Below are 22,254 nucleotides of genomic sequence, written 5' to 3' on the forward strand. Positions count from 1 at the left end.
CTATATATATTTTTTTTCGTAACCACTGGAAGTGGTGCCTGGATCCACATATCTATGACTTTGTCACTGAGCTCACCTTCCTGACAAGTTTGCTTTTGCATCTCGGGGGCTCTTTACTGCCATGAGATGTATTTACTTGTTTGACAAAGAAAATCACATGGGTTCAAAGACAGATACTCACAATATCAGTCGTTATTGCGGACAGATGTCAGCAGTTACCTTTGTCTTTGGTATGAATGTGCAGGTGCTGAACTCTAGGAATATTTCTTGGCGCTGTGTTCTACATATGCTCTTCTGTTATCATGGGAAGGTAAGTTGTGCAACATCAAAATTATCTTATAGCAGTTAGAATGTAGCTACAACATTGCTGGCAAAGGGGCACATTATTATAATAATGCTTTATATATCACAAATGTTTCAAGTGAATTTAATGAAGTGAAATTTTTATAGTATGTGAAACGAGAAAACAAAGTTATTTGTTGTGTATTTTACGCGAAAATTACATAGTTATTTTGGGTAAGTACTTTTTATTATTATTATTATTTAAACGTGCTTCAATTTACTAATTGATCCCAATGCATCTTCAATTGCAGATAGTCAATTCGAGAAGAATTAATCATAATAGGTTTTTTGCCAATACTTTTCTATTTTTTATTATTGATTTTCTAAAATAAAATTCTGTCTCTCTCGATATATATCTTTGTAAATTAACTTTTCAGATTTATGACAAAAAATACCCATTTAAACATACACCATTAAACGTACTATGCGATAGTCTTTATATTGTTTATATACACAAGACATAGTAAGAAAAAAATTACCTTTGTGTGAAAACTCGGTGTTTCTCACGATAAAATAGGACATATAGATATGAGAGAAATTATATTTCGAGTATATAACCTATTCAGGACAAATGGCAATCATAAGAGTAAAATTACTATCGTGTGAGAGCGAAGCACGCTGAACATATTTAAATATGAATTCTTTTTATGCTGCGATGGCATTTAGTCAGTACAAAAGAGGGAATAATATTCGTAACCTAACCTTGTCGATTACGTGTGGTGTATGTGAGAACGTTAACATGAGTAATGTACTGTGTACATCTGGGCATGAAGCAACCAGCAGAAACAATGAAATCTCGCTCGTTGAAGATTTGCTTGCGTTTGCGGGATCTACAATCTCAGATGCCACTGTAACTCATAATACTCTATCAGGGAGATATAGAGGAATTACATGCGATTTTGGGAAATTTGTTTCACGAAGTGCAATTAAACCAATAGAAAGTCAAATACCTAACATTTCTGTGTGAAGGTCACTCTGTTTGTATCATAGCTCCTGTAGATATTGTATTAGTACCTTTGCTAGGAAGAATAAGAGGATCACTGTTCTTAGATTTCCAACATATTATTAATAAACATGTAGATTGGGCATTTGTCTGTCATAAAGTAGTGGATAATAATTTAAGTACTAGAGTATAAAAAAAAGTGATTCGGGAAAAAAGTATACCGCATTATGCGTGTTGAAGAAATATTTGCTTCATTTACTGAAGAAAAGGAAAATATTTTGGACAGGTTTGAAATAAAGATGGGCAAGATAGAATTTTGCGATATGATAGTAAATTTAACCACACTTGAAATCTGTAACATACTTTTGTTAACATCGGTTCCAGATCAAAAACAAGTACTTTTATTCGTTGCTGAAACTTATCATTTCAATAAGAAATACAACATAGACTATGCTAATGCAATAGAACTTTTGAATCTGGTATCCTTAGTACTAAGATTAATCGTTCTACTAAGACAGGTGGAATGAAAAATCACTTTTGACGTCAGTGCAATTTTAGAAAACCACGAAATCTGTAACCAATGAGCCAGATAAAAAAGTGTAATAACTTTTACAGTTCAAAATCAGATTTTTAAATACAAATCACGATTTCAGTATGCCATAAACCTATAAAATGTTTTATAGACACTGGAAGTACAACTACTTATTTGGGAAAATCCTTTCTAGAAAAGATCAAACTAAAATGTAGACTAAAAAGTAAAATATTTAATAATGTGGTAGCATCGATGAATCAGCCTCCTATAACAATTACGAAAGAAGAAATTCACTTCTTTATTAACAACAGAATATACACTGACTGGTTCCACGTGATAGACTCTACAGATATTTCAATGTTACTTGGTGGTCAGTTTCTACATCAACATGAAGCATGTATTAAATACAAACATAGTATTCTTTACTTAGCTGAAGAAAACAATACAGTAAAATTCAGTTTGGACGAACAATCTTTGCCTAAACCAAAAACTCCTCGTGTGAAACTTCTTTTCCAGGATTCGGCATTACTGTGTCGACATTACTCGCACAGTTCCCATTTAGTCTGTTAACAGATGTGAATAATATCTAGCGGGAAAATGAAATACTATGACAAAAATTGTCAGTTTTCTATTACAAAGTACACTTATTAAAAAGGTTTGTTTCCAAGCCGAAAAATTTCTCCTTTTTTCTTAATAAATCTAGTTGTTGTACACTTCTCACGCTTACACAATTTGCAAGATACATTTCAACCCAATGTGAGGGACTCGTTCATTCATGCAGAGTTTACAGGGGTTTCTTCAGGAGCGTCTTCGCAGCCGGCATCCAAATACAATATCGCAAACAGTCTCATCAGGCCTTATCTTTCATTCCTCATTCTCATACACCATAAGAAAAAAATATTCGCGTATTTTCCTCTGTCTAAGAATAAAAATAAACTAAAAATTCGGCAACCTACTTTCTTTTACGAGGGTTGGAACTTAAATAGTGGCAACACTGCTATGGAAACACTATGCAATGAAATGTACTAGTGGCGCTGATAGCGCACGTTGTTGACATACCTACCTAACCTCTGAGTAAATAGACTCGCCCGTCCCACGTCACCGGCAGGCGCACAAGCAAGGGAAGCACAGTCACTTGTGAGCGAGCGGTCTAACCAGTGGCGTATTTAGGGGGGGTGGCTTCCGGGCTTAACCCCCCCCCCCCGAAATCTTACTTAGTACAGTAAAGTAAATGAAATATCTTGCAGAATTTTCACATTTCCAGGCAAAGCCCCCCCCCCCGAAAGTTAGCAAAGCCCCTCCCGAAACAAAATCGTAAATACGCCACTGGGTCTGACGTAAAGGTGTCACTGTATTTTCGAAACAGGAACAACGGAGTTGGATCAAGATTGAATGTGTCAGAGGTCGTACAGCACGACAGTGTCATCAAGGGCTTCAAGAGGCGTATGGGGAATCGGCATTGCCGTACAGAACAATGGCACGATGGGTAAAAGCCTTAAACGAAGGTCGGCAAACTGTGGCAGACATACATCAGGAAGGTCATCCTAGCGTCTCTGAAGAAGTGCAAGCTGTTGCCGCGTTAGAGGACAGTGATCGACGCCTGACGATTTGTGAGCTCGCCCACGAAACCGGATTAGTGCATACGACTGTGCTTCGCATCCTGAAGGAACGCCTGGGCATGCGCAAAATTGCATGACGATGGGTTCCGCATGGGTTGACGGAACTGCAGAAATGGATGCGTTACGACGCTGCTCAGACGCACTTGGAGCGCTATGAGCGCGAAGGCGAGGCTTTCTTACGCCGTATCGTAACACTAAGTGAGACATGGGCCAGATCTTACGAACCAACGACTGAAACGACAATCCAACGAATGGTGTCATTATGGGTCACCGCGAAAATCGAAAGTGCGTCAGAGCCCCAGTGTGGTGAAAGTTATGATGATTCGCGTGTACGACTGTGATGGTGTTATTCTAACGCATTACGTTCCTCCAGGCTACTGTTCTGTACGGCAATGCCGATTCCCCACACGCCTCTTGAAGCCCTTGATGACACTGTCGTGCTGTTCGACCTCTGACACATTCAATCTTGATCCAACTCCGTTGTTCCTGTTTCGAAAACATAGTGACACCTTTCGTTAGACCGTTCGCTCAAAATGACTGTGCTTACCTCGCTTGTGCGCCTGCCGGTGTCGTAGGGCGGGCGAGTCTATTTGCTCAGAGGTTAGGTACGTATGTCAACAACGTCTGCTATCAGCGCCACTAGTACACTTCATTGCATAGTGTCTCTACAGCAGAGTTGCCAGTATTTAAGTTCCAACCCTCGTATATTTCCTGCCCTTGAAATTAATTCAACAATTGCGGAAGATAAATATCCGTATTCATATAGTTATCTGCTCGCTATAGACATCTTTTTGTCATGTATCAATACTACCACTATATGTTCATTATTAAGCATCCTTTGTATTACTATTACTACCACTAATAATAATAATAATACAAGGTCAATGGTAACCCATGCCGACAAACCAGAATATACCACTGTGTAAAAGTATAACGTGTGGAATCCTGGTGGTTACACGGGTTGTTCAAATGATCCGCAATATGTTCTCAGCTTCTTCAAATACTTATATAACATGGTTTCTTTATAATAACAACAGTAACATTGTATAAAGTAATTTTCTGTTTTAGGTGCGGAAAATATATGAATCTACTCTTGTAATAGTGTGAATATACATTAGACGATCGTAGGACACACACTAAAAATCATATAATGTTTTTCTGGGTTCTTAGGCACTTATGGTTGCGAATAACTGAATATTTTCCAAGAACAAATAATTAATACATTTTACGTTTTTTATACAAGAAGGATTTTTCATTTTTGCATCAAGAACAGGATATCCACATTTTATACTACTGTACATTATCAACCAAGATTTAACATGAGAAAATTTCAAGGACACAAACTGAATTTATTTTTTAAAATTTGATAAATGTCTGTTAAAAAATAATTTCTCTTATACCCATGCAACTGACCAATAAAAATACTTAACACGATACCACTTCTGCTTCGTTTATATTTTTGTTTTCTTTCTTTTAGTTTTATTAGCTTCTACTGTATGCTTCTCTACTTATTTTCATTTATTCATGTTTTGAATGTTATAATTAAATAACATCTAAAATTATTAACCAACCTGTTCATAAACAAACGGTGCTGTGAAAAAGTAATGTTAAAATAACTTTGTATTAGACAAAGCAAAATCATAGATATATATAAGCAAGGAAAATTAAATGAATAGGCACCAGTGGCTCAGAAATCGATTACAGAAACATGCAAGGATTGCATAATATTACAGAAAGTGGTGTAGTGTTGACGGATGTAGATATTTTATCCGAGTGAACTGGAAAATACTGATAAGAACTAAAAACGGTTGAGTTAAAAATGGAAGAACTCAATATTTTTAAGAAACGTATATGTAAACCAAAAGGAACGAGTCAGAATAGAGAAGTAACGACAGAAAGGAGTGCTACTCGAAGGTGAGTTCGCCAATGATATTGCCTCTCAGCAAACTATTTAGGAAAAAAGTATGTGTCTCCATTAAGAAGACAGTATTTCGGTACGAGGTAGAAGGATTAGGGATATTCGGTAAGCAGATAATATAGGTACTGTTGCAAAATTCGAAGAGAAAATCAATATCATGTAAGAGCACTAGAGAAAATAACTGAAGTATATAGAATAGAAGTAAGAGAAAAGACCGAAAGGAACAGCGATAAAAACACTTGGAGGAGTTTGAAATGTGGATTTGAAGAATGAAGGAAAAGAAGTTGAACCGAAAGTAAAACCAATGAGGAACGCAGAGAATAGTAGCTGAAAAGAGAACAATACTGAACGTAACAAAATGGTTAGGACACTGAAAAAGAGCTACATGCTGAAGGATGCATAGAAAGTATGCTAGAAAAAAAGATGTGAAGGGAACAAAGTGACTAGGGGTGTTCGGAATTGAGATTTCAATTCCGGAATTCGGAATGTCGATAATTCCGGAATTTTTCGGAATTCCGTTTTTCGGAATTCCGGAATTTCGAAATTCCGAGATCCCGGAATTCCGAAAATTCCGGAATTCCGATTATTAGAAATTTCCGATGGAATTTTAAAATTCCGGAATTCCGACTTTCCGAAATTTAGTATCGTGCCCTGGATTCCGGAATTCCGGTCTTCCGAAATTTCAGATCTTGTTTTGAGATTCCGGAATTCCGAACTTCCGATATTTGCGATGAAGTTCCGGAATTCCGATTTTCCGAAATCAAATCTGTTAGAGGCTTTATATTTTAGTATAGATATGTGGGAAATACCAACTGAAAATGTTCGTTGTGTAACAAGAGTAGTGCCAATATTGTAAAGGCCATTGTTGACTTGAGCGATTTCCAACATTTGAGTTGTTTCGGCCATACTTTGAATATTAGAGTAAACAAAGCCCTTGAGCTACAGGGACCTTCGGAAACAGACAAATTATGAGTCAAAGCAGGAAAATGAGACATGCGCTGCAAGAAGAGTAAGATACATTAGGCCTTCTGCGTAAAATACTTCCGTCATGCACGCCAACAAGATGATTGTTTACTTTCCTTTTGATGCTGGTAGTTTTAACACGCCAAGAAGAAATAGCAAAAGTTCTGTCTCAAACAATATATAAAAATCTTATCCTTCAGAACGAAGAAACTGAATTATTAACTATGATTATTAATTAGAATTATTAACTATTATCGTCCTTACAAATGCTTTGTGACAGTATGTCAGCAGAAACATCTGTTACAGCGTCGGACATATGGCCATCATATGAACAAATTTCAAAAGATTTTCAAGTCAAAGAATCTCAACTGATAGACGATATATCATAACAAGATGAAGCAAGTACGCAGGAAACATCTTTCATTTTATGACTTTTTGACTGAAGAGGGAGATAGTGAACAGATCTTAGAAGCAGCCTCAAAGAAGATGAAAGAAGCATGAAAATGGAAATGTTGTCTCTTCTGAAATCGCGATTCGAGAAGGATGAAAGAAGCAGAATTCTGTAGAAAATTTGTGCTTTCTTAGATCTCAGGTTTAAAGAAGATAATTTGGGTAAAAATATTGAGATAACAAAAGGTAAAGTACTGTATAAGTTGAGACTTATTCCAGCAGGAAATCCTAAAAAAGATAATCGAGGGAATGTTGGTACTAAAAGATTAGACAGTTGCCTAAAACGAAGGACATTTGGTCACAGGATAAAGAAGGCAGTCAAATAGAATAATTGAACCTGTACCTAAGCCTTAGGGATGCAGATTTGGAGGAAGAGCCACTACATTGGTGGAATAATCATTCCCACCATCTTTCAAGATTAACAAAATTAGCGAGAAAATATTTGTGTACACAAATAATCTTACCGCTGAGCATGCTGGGCAGTTAATATTTCTGTCCATGAACAAAGCTATTGTCCAAAAACATTTTAAAATACTATTGAATATAAGCTGAATTTTCTCATTGTTTCACATCTCTGGCTTAGTATAACAGGGGATTCATAAATCAACACGAAGTACAGAGTCCGACATAATTATTCTAACATAAACATATTTACTAGATTTATCATTTCTATAGGTATGCAAAGAAAGTAGACAAAAATACAACTGCTACAAAATAAATTTGAGTCTCCTAGTAAATATATAAACTCATGAAAAGCATCGGATACTTATTTCCACTACCAGAAAGGATGAAAATAGTTTGTTTACATCTGGATATCAGCATTCAACAGAGAACAGCTAGTAATTAGTTATGTTCCCCTTTCTATGGATTACTACAATAATTTTTTAACATGACTGTACTTTTTTGTGCTGACTGCAGAGTTCATATTTCTCCACTCTGAAGAAGTTCTTTCAGATAGTCCTTACTTCTAATGTGATGTTTCCTAACGCGATCTTCGAGCTCTTTCCAGATGTTCTCTGTACGATTTAAATCTGGTGATTTGGTCGGTATCTTCAAAGTGTGAGGAGTGTTATACACCATCCAAAGCCTCATAATTTCCGCAGTATACTTTGGATCATTGTCCTAATGGAAGTAATAACCATTTCCCAATTCTAGCTTCTGTGCACTCCTCTTAAGATTGTTTTCAAGAATTCTCTTGTATTCAAACTTTTCCATGATTCCATCTATGAGCACAAGTTCCCCAACGCCTGATGAAGCCATACATCCCCATACCATCACACTCTTGCCTCCATGTTTCACTGTAGCTACCATGTTCTTAGCTGTATTTGATAGCCTTCACACTGTAACACGTCCATCACCCTTGTATAAGCAGAATTTGTTTTTATCCGACCAGAGAACGTGATCCCAGAATTCTGTTGGCTTCCCCTATACAGGTTAACAAATTTTAGACTCTTTTTCTGATTCACACAATTGACATATGGTTTCCTCGTAGGAAAACTGGCATTGTAACCGGCACTATGTAAAACCCGTCCAACTGTTCCTGTGTGCATCACAGTGCCAGAATATTGTTCAAGGCTTCTTCTAATCTCAGATGCCGGATTCTGCTTGTTTGGCTCCTGTCTCTAGTAGTAAGTTTAGAAGGAGCGGCGTATCTCGGCTTATTCACAATACTATTAGTCTGTTTGAAGCGCTGAATGATGGAGAACACCATGATTTTGCTTCTGTTGACTGTACTATCAATTTCGGAGAGGGGTTTGTGTTGTTTGTACAGATTAATTACAACATTTCTCTCTTCGACTGTTGTCTCCTTACCTTTACACCCCATGTCACTTGTGAATGCTTAGCTTTACACTACAATTGCGAGCTGCTGTTGCGAGGCACAGTATGAAATCAACGACTGTGTGGTGGGGGCATAAAACATGCATCCAGTCATGTGTCTACTCGTTTGGAGACATTATGTCGTCCTATAAGTGAGACCGCAGGAGAAATATAGTAGACTCTATATATTCTGTGCTAAATACATGCATTATGATATTTTAAATATAGTTTCGGAGACACATAATGGTAACGTTTATATGTTTACAAATTCAACACTACTAAGCAAATATGATGTATGTTGTTTATAATTCATACAATGAAAATAAAGTATTAATTATATTATTCCAATACTTCTGTCAGTCTCTGTATCTGTTTTTTCTTATTTTCAAAGGCACGGTAAATTTAAGCTATTGAGAAGAGCATAGTTACCAGTGTCATTATCACTGCATAGATGTATCTGTATATTATTCAAATAACATTTCCTTTGATTTCATAATGTTAATACATTATTTCAATATAATATTTCAATTAATATATTTCTTAAGTTTCATAATATTTCGTATTTAAAATGTTGTTTGTACAGCATAACATTTTCTTAGTTTTCTAGTGTTACGTATTAAATATGCGTAATATATATTGTTATTATGTTATTTGTATAACATTTCCTTATGTTTCATCATAATAAGTACTTTTTATTTTAATTTGTAGTTAATGTACATTTCCATTCTGCCTTTTACATATGTCCTAGTAAAACTAACCAGACTGAAAACGCTATGAAAGGATAAAAGAATTTTCAAAAGTAACATTTTGTAGTAGAAATAATTTACAGATACAATCAGGTTTAATGGCATCCATCAAATATATAGGATATTATTTCTAATTTTTAAAACATTTATTCTTTTGAAAATTGTCGCGAACATAACTATCCTCTCACAAGTCGGGATCGAAGAACTGATTTTATACATCAGAGTCCGACGAAATAAAGGTTGTTCTATAACCGCGAGTACCGTGTTCAGAAAAGTATTAAAATGTTGTACAATGATAGTATTGGATTTGAGGTAATGTGTATTTTTTTAGTTTTTGTAAATTAATTGTAATAATGTATATTCTAATCTACGAAAATTTATACAAAATTTATATTGCATTAACCAACATCTTTAAACATAATAAGGTATTTTTTGTTTGTTTATTTTATTGATCTTATGAACAGGTAGCCTAACTTATAAGAGTAAGAAGCCGCTATTATGTAAAGCTCTGATAGAAAAAATTACGGAAGAAACTAAAATTATAGGTTTCCTTTAAATTAAAGAAATTTGAGAGGATTAACCTTCTATTGATATGGCATTTCATTATTACTTTATGTTGAAATCTAGATTGATTGTATATTTTTCCACTGCTTTTACAAATATTAAATACAGTTATTACAAATATATTACATTGTATTTCCAATCTTCCGCAGTTCAGATCTATTATATTTTTATTTCTTCTTTATATTAACGCAAAATACATTTGACATTAAGGAAAGTTTTCATTTTGTGTACTAAAAAAGGTATCATGGTATAATTGAATTAATTTTTGTGCCATGCTATCTACAAAAATTACATAATTATGGTATAGCATTATGCAAAACCTACTTTATGAAAAACTATTTGCTATCAGCTAGTTACGGGACCGACTACGTATGTGAGCTCCGAACCACATGTTTTCGTTGAAAAGTTGTTTTCCTAATACAAGAAAATAGAAACTAAGAAAACTATGAGGGAGAAAAGCTAGATGCTTTGTCTTATAAAATTGGATGTATGTTTGTTCCAGCATAATTCTGGAACACCTGAAGCAATTTCAACCAAACTTGGTACACATATGACTAAACTAACTAACTAATTCTATGGCCTATGGAACCCGGAGGTTCAATGCCGCGTTCACAAAAGCTCTCCACTGACTTCTATCCTTAGCTAACTGCATCCAGTTTCTACTTTGTATTCCAATCTCTGCGAGATCCACCTTAATATTGTCCCCCAATCTGCGCCTAGGTCTTCCTAATGGTCGTTTTCCGATTGGTCTTCCAGTCAAGATTTTGAAAGCGTTTCTACTTTCTACCATTCTAGCTACATGACCTGCCCACCTAAGCCTCCTAGACTTGACGACCCTAACAATGTTGGGTAGACCGTATAAATTATGTAGTTCCTCGTTATGAAGTTTCCGCCATTCCCCAATCCTCTTGGGTCCCAATATTCGTCTCACGATCTTGTTCTCAAATACTTTCAGTCTATGTTCTTCCCTCAGTGTAAGCGACCATGTTTCGCAACCATACAGAACAACAGGAATGATTATCGATTTATATATTTTAAGCTTCAAATTCCTCCACAGAATTCGCGAGGACAAGAGATTTTGAACCGAATAGTAACACGAATTCCCTGCTTTTAGTCGACATTTAATGTCTTCGTGAATATGATTTTCCTCGGTTAATATTGATCCTAGATATTTGAAACCATCCACTTTATCAAAAGTATTGTTTCATATTTTAACGCATCCACAATTTTCCGTATTACGGTCCCGACACACTTCCATGTATTTAGTTTTCTCTGCATTTACTTCTAAATCCATGTCCCTGTAAGCGTTTAATAAGATCTCTGCATTTCTTTCTATTGTCCTCCTATCATCCTCTATTAAATTTACATCATCAGCATATGCCATAACCTGGTGAATACCGTTCAACTCTAGGCCCTGGTTGCTATCTTTGATTTTCCTTATAGCGTATTTTAGAACAAAGTTAAATAATAATGGCGACAACGCATCTCCTTGTTTCAGGTCATTTTCGACGTGAAAGCTCGTGGACAAAAATTTTCCTACCCGGACTTTACTTTGGGATTCATTTAAACATATCTTAATTAATCTAATTAGCTTTCTCGGTATTCCAAGTTCTGTAAGAACGTTGTATAATATTTCTCTCCTAACCGAGTCGTATGCCTTTCTAAAATCTAAAACCTCTTCGTGCGCAGAACGAGCATTTCAGCTACGTATCCAGAACCTGGCTTCTAAACATTAAGGAGTACGAGGGTGAATATCGGCTCAAGTGTGCAAGTAAATATATAGGTAATGAATACGAAACTCGCAATCTATGGCTTCACCCTGTTTCTAAGTTTTTCATTTTCAATATGTCATTTTGAAGCCACGCAGGAAAGAAACTGGTCGATACTCTATCCGTATTGCACTAGTGACCCAGCTAGCAACGATGTATAAACATGTTAGAGCCTGTCCTTGGGTAGAACATTAGAACAAGACAAGAACCAGTAAATGAAGTCTTTACACTTTGTTCAATGACTCCTTCTGCTCAGCTCTTTTCGTTCTGCAGAAAGACGGAGTATTGCCGCCACTGACAATGAGTAAAAAAGAGTAAGTTTCATCATTACATTGTCTGAGTGTTGATGTCTATCTCATAATCATGTTACTTGAAGATTTCAGATGCTGACATTTCAGCATTCCGAGATTCCGATATGCTGGATCGACGTACCGTTATTGGGAATTTCGAATTTCAAAGATTCAGAAGTGCTGAACCGAAGTCCTCATATTCTGGAATTCATAAATTTCTAGCTGAAGTTTCGAGATTCCGGAATTCCGAGTTTTGGAAATTCCGAAATTTCTGACTAAAGTTCCGGAATTCCGAGATTCCTGAATTCCGATATTTCGAGGTGAACTTTCGGAATTCCGAAATTCCGGAATTTGGAGATTTCGAAATTTCGGAATGAACTTCCTGGATTCCGGAATTCCGAGATTCCGAAATTACGGAATTCCGAGATTCCGGAATTACGGAATTCCAAAATTACGGAATTCCGAGATTCCGAAATTACGGAATTCCGAGATTTCGGAATTCCGGAATAACTAAATTTTTAATTCCGATTCCGGAATTAAGATTTTCATTCCGAAGTATTCCGGAACACCCCTAAAAGTGACAGACAGTATTTAAAAGGATAATTTCTACTTCAAATGAAAAGGTTAGTTAAAGATGTCACGTAGGTCCTCAGTGTATTGTAACTACTGATATCTATTAAAAGCATTAAGGAATAGAAAATAAAGAAACAAAATTATATTTAAGGAATTGGAATTGCCACTAATTCTGAAAAGTACTTGAAAAATTCTAGGTATTTTGGTTAAATTTCAGATTTATTCCAAGTTTACGCAGCCCAAAAATAAACTCTAATAATAATTCCACATTTACCAGATCAGTTCGGTCTGGGAGGTATCCAGATTAGAGTTGGTGAAATAGAGAGGAGAGAAAACTGGAGAATCCTGGGATAACCTACGGATAGGATGATGTGCATGAAAATCTCATATCTTGAGAACGAAGCAGTAATCCTGCAGCAGAAACGAGTTCTCTAACACCCAGAGAACGTTTTACGGAGAATAATGAACGTGTTGCTGCGTTAGAGCAAACGGTCCTGCTCCAGAGTTCCCGGTTACATCGCAAGATGCGAGATGCTCATGCACAAAATTGTATCCATGGATTTTCTCGGGATACTCCTATTTCTCGTAAAATCCTGTTTTCTCTAAATTCTACTTTATACTTACGCTCTTCAGGGGACCATTCCTGATCATCTTCTTCCACATCCTCCTCAGTGTCCAACCTTGAACTGGATACATTGCTATCCATTTCTAAACGTGATCCCTGAATGTGCTGAGACTTCCAATTTGAACATAGCAATTTCTTTGGTTTCTTCCTCTTCAATTGGAAACGAAGACGCCTGAAAAGGTTATTAACAATACGGATATCGTTGCAATATTTCCAAATCTCAATTTGAGACCGTGTACGTTTTAGATACAGATTTCTAACTCTCGTCCAATGCGAAGAGCATTTTGATCTGGAAATACGCCAGTCTGTATGAGGGAAACATCTTCTATGAAATTCATTTGCAATCTCCTGCCATGCTCTCCACTTTGGTTGTCTTCTACGAAAAATCTGATGAAATTGTTCTTTCAAAATATCGAGTAGGATTTGCGTAGCACATTTTCCATCCTTTATTTCTTTATACCAAGAAATGACAGGTGTTCCCTTGTTAGAAATTTCGCTACCTAGAAGAAAGAGAAGGAAGTATAGTTTCTGAGTCAACACTAAATAAGGAAATTACAATAGATTAAAGAAGCATTTTAGGAATTTCAAAAATGATAATCTGATATATGATGAGTTAAATATTATATTAGTGGTACTAAATTTTGAAACTAGTTTCTAAGTCGATTGAGTACCATTTTCTGCATTGGACATCATTAAAAAGTTCACAACTTCAGTTAATTATAAGCAAACATCCGTACGTGAAATTACGCTTAAAAATATTATCTCAGACTTTGAAATGAGCTCTAACGATAAAAACAGCAGGGATTTTTAGTCAAAAAATAGGATCGCTAGTACACATACTTTCTTTAAGTAAGTATGAGGAGGTTCCACAACTTGCGTAACGTTTATTAATTATTAATTTTTCCAGCGGTTATCCTGGGTATATTTCTTGAGCATATAGGGAACTTTTTGCACTGCTTCCTTATTTGAGGCAATTTTATCATTCGTGGAACCTCCTATTAATAAGGGAGGGAAAAAACGGAATTTGTTCACTTTGTAATATCTTTCATTTATCTCAGTAAATAACTGCTGTAGAAGACGATGTCTCGCAGGGTATATGACAAACTGTTTCTCAGGAAGTACTAGTGAATGATAGATTTGAAAATGTGCGTTCCGTTGCTTTCTGATAGAGTCTTAATTCAATCAGATAATCTTTCAGTTTCCATATTTATATAACTTTCTTCGTTTTGGATCTTATTTTTAGTTTATTACTAAATATTTCTTCACATGAACTTCGAAATTTAGTTTAAGAAAGTTCATCAATATATCTTGATCCGTTTCCTTTCAAAAACTTGAAGTCAGCGATACCCGTTAAACTGGGTTTCACCGAACAACAAAGATACGTGCATGTAAATCAGTCTCCCATTTGTTGTGCAGCAGAGTTAATGTGTAGTAGCGTGTAAAATGCCAACGGATAAAACCGCTTTTCCAAAGGATATGTCATAGCTCATTTCCATGCAAACTTTAGAGTTTCATGCATAGTACTGTACAACAGTGCTGGACCAAGTAGTTGTAGTGGGACGGGACACTGTTTAACACCAAGTACACCCTGTTTCAAAAACAATATACGTATTTCGAATGCATATATTTATTAAACTTTAAGACGTACGAATATGAAATTTTACACACATATTTACGAACCTCTCAAGTTCAAATTACAGTTCAAAGTTCAAATTACAGATGTTCAATATGTCCTCCATAACCGACACGAACAATATCGCATCGATACTCAAATTCCTCCCATACTCGCGCAAGCATGTCCTGCGTCACTGATGTTATGGCAGTACGGATCTGGTTCTTCAAGTCTTCTAGGTTCTGTGGAAATGGTGGTATATAAACGTTGTCTTTAACGAAACCCCACAGGAAGAGGTCACAAGGTGGCAAATCTGGTGACCGTGGAGGCCAGCTGAGACATGCTAAGTCGCCAGCTCCTTGACGACCAATCCAACGGTTTGGTCGAGTTTCATTCAGATATTCACGCACTTGGCGACTCCAGTGAGGGGGTGCCCCGTCTTGTTGAAAATGAAGTTGTCTTCGTGCAGCCTCGGAAACAACCAGTTTTGTAACAGCGAGATACTGCTGACTGTTAACCGTGTTTCTATTAAAGAAGAGTGGGCTGTAAACAGATGATCGGGATATCGCACAAAACACATTGATTTTGGGCGAATCTCGTACACGTTCAATGACTGCATGTGGGTTCTGTAGGTCTCAAATTCGAACATTTTGTTTGTTTACCTGACCACTAACACGAAAAGTCGCTTCATCACTGAACACGATGCGTTCTGCAAAAGTGTTATCATTGTCAATAGCATCCAGAATCTCGTTACAAAATGACACACATTTGCGTTTGTCATCAGGACGCAGAGCTTGTAACAGCTGTAACTTGTATGGCTTCATAACTAACCGACGTCTCAAAACACGCCAAATTGTTGTTGTCGGCACTTGTAACTCCCGACTGGCACGACGAGTTGATTTTGAAGGACTACGTTGGAAAGCAGTTTGAGTTTGTGTAACATTTTCTTCAGGAACACGAGGGCGACCAGGACTCTTTCCTTTACATACACATCCTGTATCTACAAACTGTCGATACCATCTGCTAATGTTCCACCCATTCGGAGGATCAATTTGGTATCTCAACCTGAAATGTCTTTGCACTGTAATCACAGAATTGCACTTCGCAAACTCGAGAAAACAAAATGATTTCTGCTGCGGAGTAGCCATTTTAAACATATGACGGTTACCAAGGAAAACAGAAGACAACTGACATCTAGCGGCTATAAATATAAACTAGACTATGTATTCGTTTCTCCAATAGCCGAGCCGAGGCGCAGCGATCGATAGTTTGGACAAAATAAGTCTTCGTAATACATAATTTCTTTTTGAAACAGGGTGTATTTGATTTAGACTACTCGAAGTTTGGTACTTTGTTCTCTTTCAATTGTTTTCTTGAATACGTCTCCCATAACCTGAGAGTTCTGCTTATTATCAATTTGATGTATTTACTAGGAATTTGAGGAAGCAGTGATGTAATGAGAGGTGTTTCAGCCTCATATATGTAGAAGCACCAAGCGATTTTTTCCGCATGAATTAAGTAATGGGAAAATTAATAAGATTGCTATTTAGTATTGAGTTATATTTGATAAATAATATGTGGGCGATGACAAAAAACATAGAAACATATTACATAGAAGGCATTAAGTGAAGAAATCAGGTAACTTTTAGTATTAATAATTTATCATAGAGCAACCAATGCAAATAATATTCCTGTAACAGATCTACGGAGCAAAAAATATCGACCACCCTTTTACAACGTGCAAGAACATATTGTGGTAGGTTACAAAATTTATATAATTTGGTGTAAACGAAAATTGTAGATTTAATACACTGAAAAGTAGTATAATTACCTAACTTCACTTTTTAAGATTTCTATATACAAAATACGTAATACATTTTATCGAAATTACTATTAACATATCCATACGTAGAAAGAATACCTAAGCTTGATTTTTTGATCAATATCAAATATAATTTTGTAAAGCCGTATGGATAAATTTTTCAATACCGCTATCGAATAAGTCACTGGAGAAATTATAGAACGAAGGCAATTAACAAACATTTTGAACACATTATTTGTCTTTACATTATCTCATTTTAACAAGTAAATTTATATATAAAACAACACTAAATTCTTTCTATTATTTTTATTCTTTTTACTTGTGTAAATAAAATAATAGAAACAGACTCGCATATGTTCTGTCTCATCTGATTCAACATAGCTATATAAAGACTCATTACTAATGTCTTTTTTAAGTTACGTAGATCAGAACATGTATCGCCTTAGGCAACCAATAAGTCATACAAACTAATCATTTTCCCATTTGTCAAGCATGAATCAGCCACAACTAGGAAAACTTATTTGAATCATTCATACTGAGACCGATTTGAGTTCGTGTCGCTGTTTGGGCTTGATTTATTTGTAACCGGCCTGAGTTTGTATTTTGTTTGGGCGGCTTTTTATTTGTAATTGTCCTGTATTTTGTTTGCTGTTTGTGGCTTGTGGTATTACCAATAAGTATACTTTTGATACTTTAACTTACCTGGACAGGACGATAAAGGACCTCTTTAAGAAAGGTTACAAACTGTTTTTAAAAAGCTTGTTGGTTTTAATAATGAGATGAGCATTAGGCGCCGAGAGGTTTGGGTGTTTTGTTTTGAAAACCTCACGGACGATTAGACGGTTATTTAGATCATAATCCACATAAACATTACTTATACAAGCAACGAAAATACATTGAATTAAATGACACTATATTTATTTATTAGAACACTATTTTGAAAAAGAAATAGTGAAGAGGAATGGATACAACACTGAACACTGGGTAAATATAATAATTTTTGTTGCTGAAATTACACTTTGCCCTTTTCAGGCAATATAGCCCTTTATATATATATATAATTATGATTTAGATATTACTGTAAATGCTTTCTTCACACCATTGACACACTTGGGGAGTTAGCACTGGGGAAAAGTTGTTTGGATTGTTTTACGATGAATTTAGTTGTTACGCTGAACCGTCCTAAAACGTAGAGGTGATTCTTCAGCAAATTAAAATAAAAAGAAGATCTTTACAGTGGAATACTGATATTGGTGGGCGCGTATATAACTTTTTAAACGCACAAGGTTTGCGGACCTGGGATTTCACTAGTTGGGGCTAGCCGTGAGAAATTGTCCTTCACCGGCTAAATAGCTTGTGCCCCTTCACAAAACTCAACCAACGCAAAGTGCGTGGTGGCTGCGTACAACACCGGAGTCGAACTCCCTGAGCATCCAAGCTCAAGCTACGGGTTGCAATGGTCAACGGAAAAGTGTTGGCAGTTTATTTTAAAAATTACTCCGTTAACTCACCTGTATGCACATACAAACAGAATATAGAAAACAATTTATGTTAATTTTAGTCAACTGCCTATAATGCACTAGACACGGCGATAACACTGGCGTGAGAAAGTACAGATAACGGACTGCAGAACAACGCAGTTGGTGCCACTTTGGTTACTGAAACATCTGGTTAGCCCGTATTTTTCTAATCTATTATAATGTTTCCATAAGCGATTAAAGAAAGCACTTAATTCAGTTCCAAATAACTGCAGAATATATACTGTGCATATAATAAGTCAGGGAGAAACACTGAAATGGTTAGTCACTAGCTGAAATGTTCTCACTAAAAGCAACGTTTTAAATATATATATGAAAAAACGATGAAAGACTTCTTTATCCAATTGTGTGGGAAAGAAGCAATTCCCACCAAAGAAAGAACTTATATGCGTTGCAGAATAAAGTACAAATCGAAAATAATGATCACTGTCTTCACGAAATATACAGAGTGTCCACAAAAAATCCTTTTATAACCTGGTAGCGGTTATATATGGTGTCTGAAACGTGGAACGACCTGTCAAGTGCACACGTAGACAGGTTGAGAACCCTTGGCCGTCTGACGAAGTATGAATAAAATTAGGTTTTTCACCTGAAATTTAAAATTAGTTAGTTGGCAACACTGTCATATGGTGTGAGACTTACGTGTATAGACGATGAATGGTTTTTCACCTGAAAAAGGGCTATTTAAAATAGTTAAATAACTTGTCTACTCATTACAACATGATGAGGTTCCTGCATGAGCAATGTCCAATTCAAGTGTTCCATGAAGTAATAAGATTCTCTTGAACAACTGGTGCAGTTGGGTTTTCTTATCTTCCGTTTCTTCACATGTTGAAACCATGCTGTCTTCCTGTGTTAGTATCCTCCATGATTTTCCAACGATGAGTTGATGAGGGGAGAAGGGGAGATTTTTTTTAACACTGGTGTGAGAAACGAAGTACGGTTACAACACCTGTATGATAACTTTTTTTTTTTAAGTTCGCAGAAAGCGTTTATAGGGCTATTAAAATTTTTACTTTTTTTTTTAAACAGTAATATATATATACTTTTTGTAAAATGTTTAAGTGTTCCGTTTCGATCACTTTATTTGATATAACATGAAGTAAATACATTATAGGGCTATTTAAATGTTTTTTTAACACTAATAAATTCTTTTCGTAAAATGTTTAAGTGTTCCGTTTTGATCACTTTATTTGATATAATATGAAATAAATATACACACACAATAACTATTCATGAAAACATCGACTTGAAGAATTATCAAATATCTCAATAAAAATTAGTAAATATACTGATATCTGTATTTAAAATATTAAAATAGGAATGAATGTGCAAATAGCAAATATGTTAAAGGTACTGAAATATTAAAATTTTTGTTAAAGTTTTGATATCACTCTAATATATTTGAAAAATATGAAAATCATTGAAAAAGTAAAATGAATGGAAATGTAAACACATGATAAACTGACAATATATAAACAAAATAAGATTTTTACCTGTATGTCCCTTTTTTTTTTTTTTTTTTACTGTGCCTCGTGTTGTTTGGCAGAAAAGAACGAAAAATCGTTTTTCAAAACTAAAAAAAAAATAAACTTAAGTGTTAAAATTGACGTTCATAGTAATTCCAAGAAATAAGCATGATTCTACATATCAAAGAAAAGATCGTGATTTCGTTGACTTGTATGAAGAAAATTTGGCACGCCATAAGATCAAGTGCCATCTGCTCGTCGAGACTTTAGTTCGATAATGCTCAATACAACAAATGATTTCATTTTGAAACAAAGTTATTATTAGCGTAGGTCTAGAATAATGGTTGTTGTTCACTTCCAAAAACGTAAACATTGTAGGGTTACCAGAATAGATGGGTATTATCTGCAAAAAATTTATTAATAAAGCGTTGAAAACTATTTAATATTGATTCAAGTTTTTTGAAGGTCTGAATCAAGGAAGTTGACTCAATAGTCCAAACATTCCTGAAAATAAATGGTCATTACGCCATGAATTGACCAAAACTATAGGTGGGAAAAATGTGTAATACTACACGTACTTACACACACAATATGCCATCGACACCTGCGAGGCAAAAAACTAGAAACGTGGAAAGGCCTGCAACCATAGGCACTTTCAAAATGTTTTTATACATAACTGAAATATCAACATTAATATTCAGCAAAATACACGTATGTTCCCTGGAACATAACGTACGTCTTCCACCTGAAAAAGATGTGTAAACACACAAAATACAAATGCTCTTGTAGCACCGTAAAATGTCTCTACAAGACAAAATACATAAGACCTATTAAAAGAAAAACATGAGATACAAACAAGAATATAGTTAACGACATTACAACCTTCTGGTCAGTTTAAAACATTTAAATAAATTCCCTACAAAACAGCTGTAACAAGCTTCCTTAGGCATCTTCGCTACAAATATTCAAAATGGTCTTATTAACACATTAAAATTCAGTCATTGAGCATACGAAATAATTGACAAAGTCATTTTTATAAAACATTATGGCTTCATGCTGTTGGAAAGAAAGAAAATAAGTTTATTTTTTAGGATCTATATCAAATTCGAATAGTTTCTAGGACATACTAGAACTAAAATATACTTTTCTCAAAATTAATAAAAAAACATTACAACACATTAGCATACCAGTACACAATATAGTTACGATTTATAAACATTAAAATATTCACTGAAATGTTACTAGACATTAAAACATACTAAAAAAAAATTAACCTAAGAATACGCATGCTTAGTTACGGGTACCATAAAGGAAGAAGAGAAATGAAAACTATATTTTGCGATTGATGGCGAAAATACAGTTAGCTATGGAATATCCAATGGATTAGCCACATCCATTTTTGCAACAGATCTGCAATTCCAGGAAAAATTGCCTCCCTGAAAAAAAAATATTTATATTTATCCCCATAAAATATCCTACCCGAAGAAGTTTCCCTACGGTCGTTCAGTGGTCTAGAGAAGACGAAAAAAAATGTTAATTAGAAATTACAAGAAAATATAGAAGTTAAACATATTTCCGCATATGTATTAATATGAGGGGAAAAACGACTGTTTACCATCAGAATATCTGTTCATATAGTTCCTTCTAAAATAAAAAGATTACTGCTTTCATTCGAAGAATATACTATTTACACGACATTCCTGCACATTCTATTACCAACAAGGAAATGTCTGTTATCACTTGTTTAAGGCTTAGCCTACTTTCCGTTCTAAACTTTTCTCTTCGAACAAAATATATCATGTCACATCCTGGAAATTCAACTAAGTCAAAATTGGGTAAATGACGTAAATGAGGTTCAACAAAATTACGGTAAACACTTCAAAATGAAAACGAAAATCTAAGATTTACACTGAAAATTAAATTTAACATTGATTATAAGTGTAAAATTCCATATTCTACGCATGAGATTACATACTAAGTTTTAATGACAAATATACAAGTGTACAGTATATATAATTAACAACTAAAATTTTCTTATCTATACATTCTACTTTTCTTAAAAGGAAATCAAACTAATTGTGAGTCATACGTATGATAACATGTTTAAGAATTTGGAAAGTGGGAAGGGATTCTAAAAGATTTTTTTTTAAATTTTAAAACGCAATAAAAAATATATATATTATAACGCCAAAATATCTTCCCACTAGCTGGGGGTACGGAAATCGCGCCAAGATTTCAAATTGCTTTTAAAATGCAGTTTTCCTACGTATGTGATTACATACTAAATTTTTTGATCCTGCGCATCTGGATACATTCTTCTTCTTTAAAAAAAATCTAAAAAGAAAACAATACATTAATTGTAAATAACATGTAATAACATAATTAAGAATTTCGGAAGTGGGAAGGGATCCTAAAAAGGAGTTTAAAATTTTAAAATACTGTAAAATGTATTATAACGCCAAAATATCTTCCCACTGGCTGAGGGTACGGAACTGCGCTACTAGTTCAAACCGTTTTTAGAAAAGTACGGCTCCCCTACGTATGGGATACTTTAATTATTTACTAAAAAATCTAAATTTAAACATCTGAAATGAAAACAAGAAAAAATTAATGACATTAAACTAATAGTAAGTCAGTGATAAGGTTTGCAACATTAATACA

The 22,254-nt window shown here is 35.0% G+C and overlaps 1 protein-coding gene across 3 annotated transcripts in view; it reads right to left on the reverse strand.

Annotated features, from left to right (window-relative positions):
• The window catches only part of LOC145691009 (uncharacterized), a 156,669-nt gene that overhangs the window by 22,574 nt on the left and 111,841 nt on the right, over window positions 1-22,254 (reverse strand). For all 3 annotated transcript variants that reach the window (XM_081766508.1, XM_081766505.1, XM_081766506.1), the window contains one exon: window positions 13,152-13,652. In XM_081766508.1, coding sequence (XP_081622634.1) covers window positions 13,152-13,652 — 501 coding nt within the window. The remainder of the gene's footprint in view (window positions 1-13,151; window positions 13,653-22,254) is intronic.

Source organism: Thermobia domestica, chromosome 7 (genome assembly GCF_964235325.1).
Source record: "Thermobia domestica chromosome 7, izTheDome1.hap1.1, whole genome shotgun sequence".
In the NCBI taxonomy this organism is placed as follows: Eukaryota; Metazoa; Arthropoda; class Insecta; order Zygentoma; family Lepismatidae; genus Thermobia; species Thermobia domestica.